Raw genomic sequence first — 17,192 nt, 5'->3', positions numbered from 1 at the left:
CCTGCCTGCTCCCTGTGTGTAACCGTTGAAAATTCTGTGGTTACACATTTACAAAAATAAATGTTAATATCTCTAGTTCCATAATGTCCATGTTCTGTGAGCTTGTTCCACTCTTACAAGAGGGAGGCTATATGAGCTTGTCTATATGAGCTTGGGGTTTATCAAGCACAGACACAAAAGACACGAGGTTTACAAAAATAGACCCTTCAAACATCCATAATCCTTTTAACATTAAAAGCTTAGTGATATTTTGAGGCTGTTTCCATGTCAGAATATGGGCAGTGCTGCTTCCCCTTTAAGGCCTGTTTGTGTATAAGGGTGTGGGTGCAGGGACTGCTCTGAGACAGAAACATTATTTGAATATTTATGAGCTGATGATCTGGAGGCGAATGTGACATAAAAGACAATCTTTGCTCCTTTTGGAGCTTAAAAAAATCAGTTTACAATCTCCTCTCTGCCCCGGACTGTGAAAGGAAGCATTGGAAACGGGCAAGATATTAAAGCAGAAGATGGGAGGAAGGTATTCCAGTCCACTGGATGGAAGACAGCGTAGGTACCTGAGAGGTAAGGAAATGCTTTAATTACCATTTCCAGAGTGGTGGTTCCTTTTAAAAATAAAACTATTCAATTATTTCATTGTATAAACTTAATCTAGGTGTCTGCAGGTTGCTTGACATGGGTTATAGTAGATGATAATAAATCTGTCCCGGTATAGGGATGCTGTACAAAGAGGATGGGAGAAGGTGGGTCAAATTGCATCAAGTGAACAACAGCCAGCTGAAACATACATATCCCAAACAAGTTACTGTATGTTATGCATCTTTTGAATATAGTGGTTACTCCTGACTCTGACTTCTGTGAAGGAAAGCTTAGAAAGAATGCTTCCCATCTATTCTCAGAAATGCAACCACAAGAAAGAAAAAAAAAGTCCGAGAGCCATGTTGGGAGTGGTAGTTATAACAGCCTTCCAAAGTGTCTGAACTGATGCCTGCTTGATCAAGACCTTAAGTCTGGAAAGAAATATGGTTTTACAATGTTCTACACAATGGTCAAATCTCACGTAAACCATAGCAGCAAGGAATTCAAAAGTTGGAGTGTGGCCATCAATAAGATAGCAATACTCACATTTATGCCAAGCTATAATATGTGGTGCTGAGAATCCATGCTTGCCAGCAGACCCAATGAGCATTTTATGAACACTGGCACCAATAAAGGTATCACCTCTGACAACATTGCTCCAACTGTACATCACAACTCGGCATCATATGTGAGTATCTACTAAGGTTCCCATCCTGGTATCAGTTTGGCTTCTGTCTGCTTATGAGGACAGCAGGAGAATTTGTGAAAATAGCTTAATCGCAATCTGAGCCAACAGCTTGTTGTGTTTTCAGGACCTTTCTACACTACAAAACTACCATGTCTGAGAATCTGGTTACAGTTCAACTAAGACAAGCTTTCTTTTATAGTGTAGACAGTAACAGGAACCACATTTTTAATAATGCAGTAACTGCTGCAGCTCTATTCTGCCCAAGGTTATTTCTCTAATGCTGGAGACGATCTCGCTCAGGTGTTTGTTTTACAAACTGCGTATAGATAAATCTTTTACCAGTGGACCAGAACAAGCACCTAGGGCTGAAGCAAAGCAAGACTGTGATGATACTTGGCTCTAAAAGTACAGTATTTTGTAAGCATTCATTAAGCCTTGGTAGGCTTGTACAAGTCCCATAATTCCCTTGAAAGGTTGGTATTCTTAATACTAAGGAATTACTTTTATTATTTTACAGATGGGGAAACTGACAATCAGAGTTTAACAGGGCACAGAACCATTAACCACAGTAATGTAGGATAGGAAGAGACGAACTGGCAGGCACCTTAGGGTTTTTGGTTCCCTCTGAAAAGGAGCATCTGTTAGGCCCAGATGGGAGTATCCCATGTGATTGCCTGATTGTAGCAGGGTAGGTGTTGGAGGCTGTTCTTATTTTATATTTGTGACCCTGCCTGAGCGAGTTTGAGCAGACAGGGTGTCATGGTCTAAGCTGCATTTTGGTCAGGACTCTATTGTTAATACCTGGACTCATGCAAACCGCACACAGGACCTCTAGTGACCATACCTGGACAGCACTTTCATTTTTGGTGTCTAATCCAAATGACTGCTAGTTCACTGATTACTTTTAAAAACTTCTGTCTGCTTGTGGAGGGTGAATGAAGTAAACAGCGAGAAAGAGAAAGCTGAAGTGACCAGGGTGATGTTGACCATAATGATTATTTACCTAATGTATAAACATAGATGTTGGAATGTTCCTCAAACATCAAGGGGCAAGATATATCTTTAATGCAATTCCATTAACTCCTTCCTAGATATGCAAGGGGTACCTATAGTTAGTTTGTCTGTCTTGTGGGAGTTATTCTTTCTCTGACATAGGTTTAGCCTCTGTTATTTTAAACATAGTGATCTCCATAAGGGAGGTGATGGAGGAATTGTCTTCCACAGTGGATCACTTTCCCATCTAAGCAATAGCCACCTGTGAGGCTGACAGCAGAATTCCACTGCAGATTAGCTAGCTGAAGTTTCTGTCTTAGGTTCGCCTGTCATAGGGTATGTCCACACTACAGCGTTATTTCAAAATATCTTATTTCAAAATAGTTAATTCACACACAAAATGCATTTCTAAATAGCATTTTGCTATTTTGAAATAGCGCGTCTACACTGAGTGGATGCTGAATCTCATTTAAGGCTGGCAGGTCATCAGGTCAGGAGTTACTTTGTGTGGCTGCTGCCTGAGGCTATCTGAGGCCTGTGCTTAAAGGGACCTCCCCGGACAGCCAGTTCTCAGCTTTCTCTGCTTGCTTGCCTACTTCGATGAGGGACCGCAAAGCATTTTGTCTCTGCATGCTCTGATTGCCCTCACTCGGGATACCATAGTACTCTGCAACATGGAGCCAGAGATGCCCCTGAGCACTGTGGTGCTTCTTGTGGACGTTTTGCCGTGAGCCAGGCTGCCATCCGGGAGGTCCATCAGGGCTGTCAGTATCCAGGAGGCCCTGTGGGAGAGCTTCCACGCTGAGGAGCACTAAGAGCCTCCCTGGTCTGCCCCACTGGGGGCTTGTGCCTCATTCCTCCCTCACATCCTTCCACTTACCCCTTCCTAACCCCGCTTCCTGATGTCAAATAAAATACATGTATTTTCATGAACACAAACTCTCTTTAACAAAACTGGGAGGGCGGGGAATGAAACTCTGGTGAGACTGGTGAAAGGAGGCGGGAGAGGGGAGAAGAGAGGGTGGGTGAGGGGAGGGGGAAACTTGGGAGGAGGGAGCTGGAAGGGGGAAGCAAGGGAAAGAAGAGGGAGGGGAAGCTTAGGGTTGGGGAGTCTCGCCAGACCAACTTGATTTTCATGTGAACCTGTTCCTGGGTTTGCATGTGGTTTTTGGTGGCCAGGCTGGCAGCTATCCTGCCATAGATGGCCATATTCCTCCGTCTAGTGCGGAGATCGTGGATGTTGGGGGCATCCCCCCCAAACCTGAATAAGGTTCATGATCTCCACCCTGGACTGGGAAGGTGCCCGCCTTCTCCGGGCCCTGGCAGGCTCCTAGGAGCTAGCAGACTGCTCCTGGGGAGCAGTGGAGGGGTGGCTGCCGGTGGCTTGCTGGCTCATGTTTTGGGGCCATTGGGTCGGGGCAGTGACTGCTGGTTCTGGGCTGGCAGGCTTAGAGCTGGCACAGGCACTGTGGCCAGAGTCAACCCCTTTAAGGGCTTTGGGGAGGAGGGAGGAAGAGGTATTCTTGGTTGAGAGTTCTTGGTTGAGTGGCCACCAGGGCACCCTGGGAAGGCTAGAGGCCTCCTATTTCGATGTGTCTACACAGCACTTATTTTGAAATAGCTATTTCGAATTTGGTGTTATTCCTCGTGGAATGAGGTTTACCAGACTCAGAATAAGCGCTCTATTTTGATTTAATTTTGAAATAGTGGTTTGGCTGTGTAAACGCTGGTAAAGTTATTTCGAAATAATTTTGCTGTGTAGACATACCCATAGAGTCCTGACTCCTGTTTTTCTGTCAAGCCAGCAACCCTGGTTAGCATGGACTGTAGACTGTATACTTTGCTGCCCTCTCAGTGACTGATTTCCAGTGGAGCTGCAAGTAGCTACAATCTCTGTTCAGAAGCCATTGAGGACATCTAAAACAAAGTACAGGACTATGTAGCACTTTAAAGACTAACCAGATGGTTTATTAGATGATGAGCTTTCGTGGGCCAGACCCACTTCCTCAGATCAAATAGTGGAAGAAAATAGTCACAACCACTATTTCTTCCACTATTTGATCTGAGGAAGTGGGTCTGGCCCATGAAAGCTCATCATCTAAAAACCATCTGGTTAGTCTTTAAAGTGCTACATAGTCCTGTATTTTGTTTCAGCTACACCAGACTAACACGGCTACATTTCTATCACTATGAGGACATCTAAGTTATTTTATTTTGCTGGGAGGTGCTGAGTACCTGCCTTCCCTTTCGGAGCCTTTATCTGGTTTCTTCTGAAATTAGTTAGTTATAGTTTACTTCACAATATTAACCATAATCACAATCAACCTTGTAATAATGATGGAACCACAGGGAAAACAAAATGTAGGTTACTGTATGGCTCAGAGCCATCTTTCAGGGATCTTACAAGGGTTAGAGATCCTAATTCGAACTACCTACTCCGTGCCGCATGTAGCCGCGGGCACGGAGTTCGGACTAAGGGGGATTTAAAAATGGCGGCGCCCGGGAAAATGCAAATGAAGCCCGGGATATTTAAATCCCGGGCTTCATTTGCAACTCCGGTTGCCCTCATTTGCCTACCTAGCTCGAACTAACGAGTTAGTGTAGACATACCCTAAGGTATTATGGTTTCGCTAAACACTAGCACATCATAGATGTGTAGACTGTAATGCCATTATGATAATCTGCCCCCTTCTCTCCTTCCCCCTATAACACAGAGCATAGAACTTCCTCAAAATAATTCTTGGAGTAGATCTCTTAGAAAAAAAATTCTGACCTTGATTTACATATTGTCAGTAGGGAGACTCTACCACAATGTTAGTAAATTGTTCCAATGGTTAATTACTCTCACTGTTAGTTTTGTGCCGTATTTCATAGAATCATAGAATACTAGGACTGGAAGGGACCTTGAGAGGTCATCGAGTCCAGTCCCCTGTCATCATGGCAGGACCCAGTACTGTCTAGACCATCCCTGATAGACATTTATCTAACCTACTCTTAAATATCTCCAGAGATGGAGATTCCACAACCTCCCTAGGCAATTTTTTCCAGTGTTTAGCCACCCTGACAGTTAGGAACTTTTTCCTAATGTCCAACCTAAACCTCCCTTGCTGCAGTTTAAGCCCATTGCTTCTTGTCCTATCCTTGCAGGCCAGGAAGAATATTTTTTCTCCTTCCTCCTTGTGACACCTTTTTAGATTACCTGAAAACTGTTATCATGTTCCCCCTCAATCTTCTCTTTTCCAAACTAAACAGGCCCAATTCTTTCCGTCTTCCTTCACAGGTCTTGTTCTCTAGACCTTTCATCATTCTTGTTGCTCTCCTCTGGACCTTCTCCAATTTCTCCACATCTTTCTTGAAATGTGGTGCCCGGAACTGGACACAATACTCCAACTGAGGCCTAATCAGTGTAGAGTAGAGCGGAAAATGATTTCTTGTGTCTTGCTCACAACTCACCTGTTAATACATGGAACCACAGGGAAAACAAAATGTAGATTACTGTATGGCTCAGAGCCATCTTTCAGGGACCATACAAAGGGAGAAACACCCAGCATAGGCAGGGTATTCAAACAGGAGATGCATTCCAGCCAGAATGTGTTTATCTTCAGCCTCCTACTATTGGATCATGTTGGACTTTTCTTTACTAGACTGAAGAGCCCATTATTAACTATTTGTTCCCCATATTGATGCTTTTAGACTGTGATCATGTCACTACTTAATTTCTAAGTTAAGATAAACAGAGCCCTGCAAATTCATGGATATCTGCTTTATATCAGCAGGTATCAGCATGATATAACATGGATGTGGATATGTATGGCTCATTTTTCGCAGATAGGGATGCACATACAAAATCTGTATCTTGAACCTTGCAAATCTGTGGCTGTCCATGGGATCATTTTTGCAGATACAGATACCCATTTTGTATCCCTGCAGGGGTCTAAAGATAGTGTAGTTTGAGTCTGTCACTGTAAGGCATTTTTTTAATCCTTTAATCATTATCATAACTCTTCTCTGAACTTTGTCCATTATCAATGAGTCACTTTGTTAGAGAGTTCTCAGATAAGTCCTTCTAATGACTGAGACTTCTCCTGTTGCATCATCTCATTGGGTAGGGTGAATGAGACCACAGGAAATTTAAAAAATGAGAAATCCTCCCATAAAATGTTGGAGTTGGGGAGAACTCAATCATAGAATACTAGAACTGGAAAGGACCTCTAGAGGTCATTGGGTCCACTCCCCTGTACTCGTGGCAGGATCAAGCATCATCTAGAAGATTCCTGACAGATGTTTGTCTAACCTTAAAAATCACTAATGGAGATTCCACAACCTCCCTAGGCAATTTATTCCAGTGTTTAACCACCATGACAGGAAGTAATTCCTAACCATTTTTGTTGATATTCTCTGGACCTTCTCTAATTTGTCCACATCTTTCCTGAGATGTGGTGCCCCCTAAACTGGATTTAGTACTTCAGTTGAGGCCTAATCAGTATAGAGTAGAAGAATTACTTATTGTATCTTGCTTACAACACTCCTGTTAATACATCCCAGAATTATGTTTGCTGCCTTTTTGAAACAGGTATTTAGCTTGTGTTCCACTATGACCTCAGATCCCTTTCTGCAATACTCCTTCCTTGACAGTCTCTTCACATTTTGTGTGTGCGCAACTGATTGTTCCTTCCTAAGTGGAGTATTTTACGTTTCTCCTTGCTAAATTTCATCCCGTTGACCTCAGACCAGTGGTGAGCAACTTGCTGCACAAGGGCCGCATGCAGCTCTCCAGCATTCTATGTAGAATGCAGACGACATTTTGTTTACCATTGCCTATGCATAGGGTTGCTAGATTCTACTGGTTTTCATCTGCATAGTTTTTTTTAACTGATATTATAAATGTGACATCCATGTAAAGCAAGAGCACATAAAGTGAGGTACTTGCTGATTACACATGCTATTGTGAGAGCCATGCGCTCACCCTGCATCCAATCAAAGCATTGCAGTTGTTCAATCAGCACCCCCTGCAAATTCTAGGAATATAAGCACAATTGCAAAACTACCCTATCCTGGGAGACCATCTTGATTACAATAATCTTGCGGCCCACTGAGATTCAGAAGAGCCACTCATGCAGCCCACTCACTAGCCTGGGTTGCTTCTCTCTGCCTCAGATCACTTCTCCAGTCTGTCCAGACAATTTTGAATTATAACCCTGTCTTCCAAAAACACTTGCAACCCTTCCCAGCTTGGTGTCATCCTCAAACTTTATGCTGTATGCCCTTATCTAAATCTCAGCTTCTACTTAACTGTGCAATTTGCTGTAATGGTTTGACCTGCTGGAAGTGGTTGCACTATCAAGAGCACCTTCATGAGGCCCATTTTCCTGGCCTCAATGGTTTCAAGTGCTTTCCCTCTGATTTAATGTGCTCACTTTTGTTACACCTTGGTTTGGTGATGTGGTGGGAGCCTCAAGGGTTAAAGCCAACTACCCAGTGAAAACTACTGGAGGATGGTGAAACAAATGATGTTTTTATTAAATGGAATGATTCTTTTATCAAAACCAAATAATTTTCAAATGATTTTAAAAAACAAGCAATTACCTAATGCTTATACAGGGTGGAAAAACCTAAACTTAGCTATACTTAACTAATTACAAACTTCTTTGATTACAATTTAACTATACCAAATGACTGTTTCTAATTCTCTTAAGGCAGCGCAGCATACAAGCAAAAAATACAAAAACAAAGCCAATATAATGATGATAAAAACTTCGTCCACAGCCAGCCCCTCTACGGTTATTTTAGGCAGCTGGTGGAGTTAGTTATTAATCTACCTCTACAACTTAACAACTCCTGGGTTACTATTTTTAACACTTATACTTAGCCTAAATACACCACCACTACCCAACACAAGATTATACAATTTACACAGTATGGTTAATAGAACTCAGTTACACTTTACAGAATTACACAATGAAGTTAACATGATTCAACTGTTAACTAAACCAGTAACTAATATATTTAAGCAATACTTACAAATCCAGCAACGATAACAACATGAAGACACACCAAAAACTCAGGACTCGCGCACCCCTATCTTTGACTCGAAGGGTGAGGAGGCAGCCTCAGGGTGATCAATCCTTCAGCCGGGCAAAAAAAAGACATGTGCCCTCAACACTCGGAACCTCGCTGAACAAGGGGTTGAGGGTCTTTTATAACATAACCTGATATCCGGTACCTTATTAGGATTTGTTCCCTGGCTGGGCCTGATAGGCTGGTAATGTGAAATATTGCCCTATAGGATTTTTCATGATGCCCACCTGACGGCCCCGTGGACAGTGCTGGCTGTGGGCATGGTCAGTGTGCATGGCAGTTGCATCTTATCTCCCTATGCCTTCCTCCGTACCTTCAAGGACCAGTCAAGAGAGTCTTATTTATCTCTTGCAGCTGTGTTCTATCTTTTCATGCTCACCTCCCTATTTTTCAGAGCCTGTAAGTCCCAGGATGCCTGTAAGGTTAAATTCCATTTACAGAAAGCTGCATTGTGCTGCCCATGCTCCTCTGAGTATCTCACGGTCTGGTTTTTCTGTGAGGGGCCTTGTGTGGCAGGATGGGCTATACACGAAGGCCATGATCAGAAAAAACCTGCTTTACAACAACTTTCTAATATTTTTGCGTTTGACTTTGGGATTGGAAGGAGGTGGCTCTGTTTAACCTACGTCAGTTGCATCTGTTGGACCTGATAACTTGTCATTACACCCAGGCAAAATAGTTGTAAAATGCTGCTATTCTGTTTTGGTAGCAGTCTGCATTCATTTTGCAGAGGTGCGTATGACAACACATATGGTGACGGAAAAGAAGGTTCATTAGTTGTCAGCTGTGCTGGATCACAGATGAGATTACTCTAACTAAAGCTGTTTGTGTTGATTTGGCACAGCTACTGTACCAAAGGGGATTTGAAATCTTCACTGCAGTCATTGGCTGTCCTGGATATTCCACTATCAGGTCCATTTAAGCAGCCTTAGTGATACCATCAAATTCAAGGTCTCCATAAAAGCAGTAGTGTAGTTGTCTTCCCCCACCCCCACCCTCCAGCAGCTGGCAAGCTTATTATGAACTTTTGGAAAACTGCTAGTGCTGACTGGGTGCTCACTGAGGTCACGTTTAGGTGGTGGGGGAGACAATCTAATTTAGGATTTGATTACTTTTCTTTTCCATAGTAAATCCATTAGAATATGCAAACACCAAATTAGTCTGACAAGTGAGAATGGCCTCCAAGTACCTTCCTCTGGGCTCCTATATAAATGGTCCCATGTGTGAGAGAGGGTGGGAAAAGTCTTGTTTTTATGCTGTTTTCATTCTTTCCCCTGCTCGCTGCATGAACCACAATTTTCTCTTTGCCTCTTGATGAGTCTCCAGGCTGAAAGGAGTGGGCTGGGGAGTGTACCACAGGAAATCTGCAGAAATTCATACTGTGGCAGCATTGTCAGCTTTGCCTGAGGTCACAATAGAATGCAGCTGTGACCTTTTAACAGCTTCTCAGTTGTTAAGAAATTTGTTCTTATGATTTAATCTCCCCTTCTAGACTGGAGAGAATCCTTTTAGAGAAGCAGTAGTATATATGCAATTAAAAGATAAGATTCCTTAGACCGTCTGAACATTCAGAAGTCATCTTCCTAACACTTCACTGTGTGCCATTTTCATAGGAGGCTTTGGTTCCCTTCTGCTTCCCACAGAAGCAGAGCAGTTCAGGAGTGTGATCCAGTGATTAGAGCAGGGGTGGGCAATAACTTTTGCTCAAGGACCACTTCAAAAACGTTTGAAGTAGCCCTGGGCCACCCCAGAAGGGGCGGAGCCTAAATAGGAAGGGGCGGAGCCTAAACAGGAAGGGGCAGGGCTACCCCACCCCCAGACCATTATTGGTCTGGGGGTGGGGGAACTGCCTTGCCCCCCCCCTCCCACTAGGCACGCATGCCCTGGAAAAGGCTTGGTACACTCCCCCACCCCCAGGCTAATCAGGGCCTGGGGGAGGGGCACAGGAAGCCTCCTCCCACCTTGCAAGGTGCCATGGGAAGGAAGCTTCATGCAGCTCCCCTGTCCCCAGGCCCTGATTGGTCTGGGAGCGGGGGAGCGTGCAAAGCCTCCTCTGCTCTGCCCCCACCTTGCAAGCAGCACGTGGTGCTTTGAAGTGCCACACGCTGCTAGCAGGGCAGACACAGAGCGGAGAAGGCTTCGGGTGCTCCCCAGGCCCTAATTGGGGGAGCAGCAGGATCTCTGCAGGCCAGATCCACCTGCTTGGCAAGCCGGATCCAGCCCGCAGAGGCCCTTTTGCCCATCCCTGGGTTAGAGGGTCCTGGCAGTGGGGAAACCTCGGTTCTCTGAACTGTGGGTGATCATGGAAAGGTTTCTTCACATTTCTCTGCTTCAGTTTCCCCACTGCAAGATTACACTAAGCTACATCACAGGGTGGTATGAAGCTAAACTTCTTGGCAACCTTATTATGATCCTTTGATGAAACAACACTGAAGATGGAAAGAACCTAGTGAGGAAGGCTTTAAACTAGGTTCATTGGGTTTGGTGACCTAAGCTCTGAGGTAAGTGGGGAAGTGGGATACTGGGAAGAAACACAAGGAGGAAGGAACAACAAAGGAGGACCCCTGATTCAAATGGAGAAGGTAGGGAAATCTGCTAGTTATCTAAGGTGTTTGTACATGAATGCAAGAAGTCTGGGAAACAAACAGGAAGAATTAGAAGCCCTGGCCCAGTCAAAGAACTAAGATTTGATTGGAATAACGTAGACATGGTGGGATGACTCTCATGATTGGAGCACTGTCATGGAAGGGTTTAAACTGTTCAGAAAGAACAGATGGGAGAAAAGGAGGAGGAGTAGCACCGTACATAAGAGAGCAGTATGATTGCTCAGAGCTCCAGTGTATGGAGGGAGAAAAGCCTCTTGAGTCTATGGGTTGAGTTTAGAGGTGGAAGCATCAGGGATGTTGTGGTTGGTGTCTGCTATAGACTACCAGATCAAGTGGATGAGGAAGACGAGGCTTTCTTTAGACACCTAAGAGAAGCTTCCAGATCACAGGCCCTGGTTCTCATGGGGAACTTTAATCACCCTGACTTCTGTTAGGAGACCAATACAGCAGTACACAGACAATCCAGGAAGTTTTTGGAGTATGTTGGGGATAACTTCCTGGTACCAGTGCTGAAGGAACCGACCAGGGGCCATGATCAGCTTGACCTGCTACTCACGAACAGGGAGAAACTAGTAGGGGATGTAGATGTGGGTGGCAACCTGGGAAGCAGTGATCATGAGATGGTAGATTTCAGGGTCCTGACCAAAGGAAGAAAGGAGAGCAGCAAAATACACACCCTCGACTTCAGAAAAGCAGACTTTTGACTCCCTCGGAGAACTGATGGGCAGGATCCCCTGGGATGCTTACATGAAGGGGAAAAAAGTCCAGGAGAGCTGGCTGTATTTTAAAGAAGCCTTATTGAAGGCACAGGAACAAACCATCCCGGTGCGCAGTCAGAAAAGCAAATCTGGTAGGCGACCAGATTGGCTTACTGAGGAAATCCTTGGTGAGCTTAAATACAAAAAGGAAGCTTATAAGAAGTGGAAACTTGGGTAGATGACTAGGGAGGGGGTCTAAATATATTACTCAAGAATGCAGGGGAGGAGTAATCAGGAAGGTGAAAGCACAACTGGAATTGAAGCTAGCAAGGGTTGTGAAGGGTAACAAGAAAGGTAGCTACAGGCATGTTAGCAATAAGAGGGTGATCAGAGAGGGTGTTGGGCCCTTACTGGATGACGGAGGTAACGTAGTGACAGATGATGTGGGAAAAGCTGAAGTACTCAATGCTTTTTTTGCCTCTGTCTTCACAGACAAGATCAGTTCCCGGATTACTGCACTAGGCAATTCTGTAAGGGAAGGGAGGTGGATAGTCCTCAGTGGAAAAAAACAGGTTAAGAACTATTTAGAAAAGCTAGACATACACAAATCCATGGGTCCGAATTTAATGCATCCGAGGGCACTGAGGGAGTTGGCAAATGTTATTGCAGAGCCTTTGGCCATTATCTTTGAAAACTCGTGGAGATCAGGAGAGGTCCTGGATGATTGGAAAAAGGCAAATGTAGTGCCCATCTTTAAAAAAGGAAAGCAGGACAATCCAGGGAACTACAGACCAGTCAGCCTTACCTCAATCCCTGGAAAAATCATGGAGGGGATCCTTAAGGAATCCACTCTGAAGCACTTGGAAGAGGGGAATGTGATCAAGAATAGTCAATATGGATTCACCAAGGGCAAGTCATGCCTGACAAATCTGATTAGCTTCTATGATGAGGTAACTGGCACTGTGAACATTGGGGAAGTCAGTGGATGTGATATTCCTTGACTTTAGCAAAGCTTTTGATACAGTCTCCCACAATATTCTTGCAAGCAAGTTAAGGAAATATGAACTGGATAAATGGACCGTAAGGTGGCTAGATTGTCGGGTCTAACAGGTCCTGACATCAATGGCTCGATGTCTGGTTGGCAGTTGATTTCAAGTGGAGTGCCCCAAGGATCAGTTCTAGGGCCGGTTTTATTCAACATCTTCATTAATGACCTGGATGAGGGGATGGATTGCACCCTCAGCAAGTTTGCGGATGACATTAAGCCAGGGGGAAAGGTGGATACATTGGAGGGCAGGGATAGGGTCCAAAGTGACTTAGACAGATTAGAGGATTGGGCCAAAAGAAATCTGATGAGGTTCAACAAGAGCAAGTGCAGAATCCTGCACTTGGGATGGAAGAATCCAAAATGTTGTTACAGGCTGGTGACCGACGGGGTATGTTATGCTTAAACGAAGCGCACAAGATCTTTTATAGAGGAAAAGGCAGTATGCTGCATTTATTGAGAATACAACAGTAGCATATGCTTTTCATGCACTCACACACACAAACACCATACAGACAGTCCCGCCAGATGATGTTATAGTTACCAGTCCAGAGTCTGGATCAGTCTAGTGGCCAGCTAGATCAATCAGAGGGGAAGCAGGGCCCTTGTCGGTCGCCATCCAATGCTCTCCTGGAGTTGGTGGTAAGACGAACCCAAAGTTCCATGGCAAAGCACTCTGCTTTTATAATCCCTTTTCTCTGTTGAAGGCTATGGATTCTGCAGTGTCAGTCTTTGACCGGTGTGTTATCTTTTGATGTCAGTTATTCCCAAAACTTCTCCAAGAGGCTCATCCTGTAATCAATCGTCTCTCAGGGGTGCCAGCTTCACTTTAGGGTCATCAGTCTGCCAATTTGACCAGGTCTTGACCATGGGCACACACTGATGGTCCCTCTGACGCCGATAAGTCTGTCTTCACCCACGCTTCACCCCTCTTTTCTTGGCCATCTGGCTCTGAGGATAACCTTCACACCTTTATCTTGACACAGGAAAGAGACTGAAATCCAGGACATCTATGGTGGCATTCTTGGAAATGCTTCTAGTTCCACGCGCAGGGCCAGGTAGACAGGCAGAGCTTCAGAGTCTCAATGCATGGATGAGACGATGGTGTAGGGAAGAGGAGTTTAGATTTATTAGGGACTGGGGACACTTTTGGGAGAGGTGGAGCCTATATAGGAAGGATGGGCTCCACCTAAACCAGGGTGGAACTAGACTGCTGGCACTAAACATTAAAAAGGCCGTAGAGCAGTTTTTAAACTAAGAGATGGGGAAAGCCGATTGGTGTGGAGAAGCACATAAATCAGATGGAGACTTCTCTTAGAGGAGAATCCATTGATAGAGATTCTCTAAGCTGTAGTCAGAAAGAGAGGAGGGGAGAGGACAATCCATGGGCCAGAGCAGACAAACAACCACATATAAAGGAATCCAATGCATCAGGGAAAGGCAGACAAATAGTGGTAAATTTTTAAAGTGCTTCTACACAAATGCTAGGAGTCTGACTAATAAGATGGGTGAACTAGAGTACCTCGTATTAAAGGAGGAGATTGACATAATAGGCATCATTGAAACCTGGTGGAATGAGGAAAATCTGTGGGACACAATCATACTGGGATATAAAATATATCGGAAGGGTAGAGCAGGCCGTATGGGTGGCGGAGTATGTGAAAGATAATGTAGAATCAAATTAAATAAAAATATTAAATGAATCAACATGTTCAATAGAATCGCTATGGATAGTAATTACATGCTCCAATAATAATCATTTAGCAGTAGGGATATATTATCGACCACCTGACCAGGACAGCGATACTGACATTGAAATGCTGAGGGAGATTAGAGAGGCTACCAACATAAAGAACTCTGTATAACGGGGGATTTTAATTATCCCCATATTGACTGGATACATGTCACCTCAGGAAGAGAAGCAGAGAGAAAATTTCTCAATGGCTTAAATGACTGCTTCTTGCAGCAGCTGGTACAGGAACCCATAAGGGGAGAGGCAATTCTCGATTTAGTCCTGAGTGGAGCGCAGGATCAGGTCCAGGAGATAACCATTACAGGACCACTTGGGAAGAGTGACCATAATATAATATTTAACATTCCTGTGGTGGGAAGAACACCTCAGAAGTCCAGCACTCTGGCATTTAATTTCAAAAAGGGGAATTACACACAAATGAGGAGGTTAGCTAAACAGAAATTAAAAGGCACAGTGACTAGAGCCAAATCCCTGCAAGCTGCATGGAAACTTTTTAAAGACACTATAATAGAGGCCCAACTTAAATGTATACCCCAAATTAAAAAACATAGTAAGAGACCTAAAAAAGAGTCATCATAATGGCTTATCCACCATGTAAAAGAAGAGGTGAGGGACAAAAAGGCATCTTTCAAGAAGTGGAAGTCCAATCCTAGTGAGATAAATAGAAAGGAACATAAACACTGTCAAATTGTAAGGCAGAACTGATATATTCATGAAAAATGTAAACAATATGAATTGATTGAATGCAAATGGAAAACACCTACTATGAGTTTACCCTGTGAATATCTGTACAATGTTTATATATACATCATAGGACTGATGTTATCAATGTTTATTCACTCATTGAAACGCAAATAAATCTAAATATAGGCAAAGTACTGTCATCTCAAAATGGAGTCTAAAACTCCATTTTGAGACAAGAGAATTTTCTCTGGTCATCCATTTCAGATATGGGTTATGTCTCGTCCACAGGTAGCCGTTGAGATTTAGAAATAATAACTAACTTGCCTGTTGCAATTTGAATAAAACATGAATATTCATGAGCCATGTGTCAACCAATGGTTTTGAACCATGCTCAAAGAGCATTTTCCATGAGCCAATCATTTTGAAACGGAACACTCATGCATATGTATGAACCTAGGCTATTTAAGCCTTATTTCTGCAGCAGTTCGTTCTGGTCCCTGGGCTTAACCTTGGGGCTAGCTGCGTCGGGTTCTTTGTTCCGTCGGTATAGGCTTTAGGTTTAGAGAGTGAGTGAGCATATGCAAAAGGTCTTGTAAAGCTTTATCTGGAGAAGCTAGCGGAAGGCTATGTTCCCTCCAGTCTATATAATCTAGTATTTTTCTGTGAGTTAGGCTGACGGAAGGTCAGACCTTCTCACTTAGGTTAGGATTAGTTAGTTTAGTAGTTAGCTAGGTTAGCTCTCGTCGTCGAGTTTGTACGGCAGGTTGTGTCGGTCAACGCGTGTCGGCAGTCATCGTGCTTGTCTGTCGGGCTCGTCACGTTTTAGAATAGGGTTTTATTTTAGGTTAAGGTTAGGATAGGGTTAGGATAGAGTCTAGCTTCCATCGCCTGATCCTGTCACTCCGAAGCGCGAGGAAGAGGATCCGGAGACCAGAGGCTTCACGGAAGGTGAACCGACCATCACCGAACTCAACCTGTACTTCGAGGGATCACCTTGGTTGTTCCTCTCCTGCGGCTTCCAATTAGCCAAAGGATTGTAGGTCGCCAAGTGCCAGGATCATCTGACAAGGGACGCCTGGTAGTTCCTCCCTGAAGGCTTTCAATTAGCCCGAGGGTCGTAGGTCGCCAGCATCACATCAATCGCCCCTACTCGCCACAGACTCTGTAAAGTAGGTATAGGGACCTGGAGGGACTGCCCTTCCTGGTCTATGTAGAATAAGTGGGGACTGCCCCCTTCTATGTTCATTAGAGGTATTGTTGTTAAAATTTCTGTTAAACAATATAGTCCTGTGGTTTTCAGTTTAAATCCATGTCTTAAGTTTTTATTTCACGCGTCCTATTAATCTAAGTTCTGATACTCACCAGTGATCAGATACGGCTGAGGGTCACGCACCTGAAATACCATCCCTAGTGGATGAGCTCAGTTACAAATTAACTGTCGGGAGTAGTGTCCTTAAAGACCTTCTCCATTCTGTTCAAAGAGATACAGCTAACAGAATCAAGTGTAAAAATGTAATAAGAAAAGCAAAAAAAGATTTTGAGGAACAGCTAGCCAAAAACTCAAAAAGAAATAGCAAAATGTTTTTTAAGTACATTAGAAGCAGGAAATCTGCTAAAAAAACAGTGGGCTCCTTAGACAATCGAGATATAAAAGGAGCAATCAAGGACGATAAAGCCATTGCAGAGAAACTAAATGATTTCTTTGCTTCAGTCTTCACGGCTGAGGATGTTAGGGAAATTCCCGAATCTGCACCGTCCTTTGTGGGTGATGAATCTGAGGAGCTGTCCTGGATTGAAGTGTCATTAGAGGAGGTCTTGGAACAAATAGAAAAACTTAATGTTAACAAATCACCGAGACCAGATGGCATTCATTCAAGCATTCTAAAAGAACTCAAATGGGAAATTGCTGAACTATTATCTATGGTTTGTAACCTATCCTTTAAATCGGCTTCCGTACCTAATGACTGGAAAATAGCTAACATGACACCAATATTTAAAAAGGACTCTAGAGGCAATTCTGGCAATTACAGATCAGTAAGTCTAACTTTAGTACCAGGCAAATTAATCG

The 17,192-nt window shown here is 43.8% G+C and overlaps 1 protein-coding gene and 1 long non-coding RNA gene across 2 annotated transcripts in view; one reads left to right on the top strand and one right to left on the bottom strand.

The window, feature by feature from the left end:
- Window positions 1-17,192, top strand: part of NIBAN3 (niban apoptosis regulator 3) — a 40,614-nt gene continuing 23,422 nt past the window's right edge. The window contains 1 exon segment of the mRNA XM_014578201.3: window positions 1-564. Coding sequence (XP_014433687.3) covers window positions 510-564 — 55 coding nt within the window. The 5' untranslated portion in view covers window positions 1-509.
- LOC112547350 (uncharacterized) overlaps window positions 11,907-17,192 on the bottom strand; it is a 30,067-nt gene continuing 24,781 nt past the window's right edge. The window contains exon 3 of the long non-coding RNA XR_012896666.1: window positions 11,907-16,938. This is a non-coding gene — a long non-coding RNA (uncharacterized LOC112547350). The remainder of the gene's footprint in view (window positions 16,939-17,192) is intronic.

This window comes from Pelodiscus sinensis, chromosome 19 (assembly GCF_049634645.1).
Source record: "Pelodiscus sinensis isolate JC-2024 chromosome 19, ASM4963464v1, whole genome shotgun sequence".
Lineage (NCBI taxonomy): Eukaryota > Metazoa > Chordata > Testudines > Trionychidae > Pelodiscus > Pelodiscus sinensis.
The sequence above is the reverse complement of the archived record's forward strand: the minus strand, read 5'-3'. Positions and strand labels throughout refer to the sequence as shown.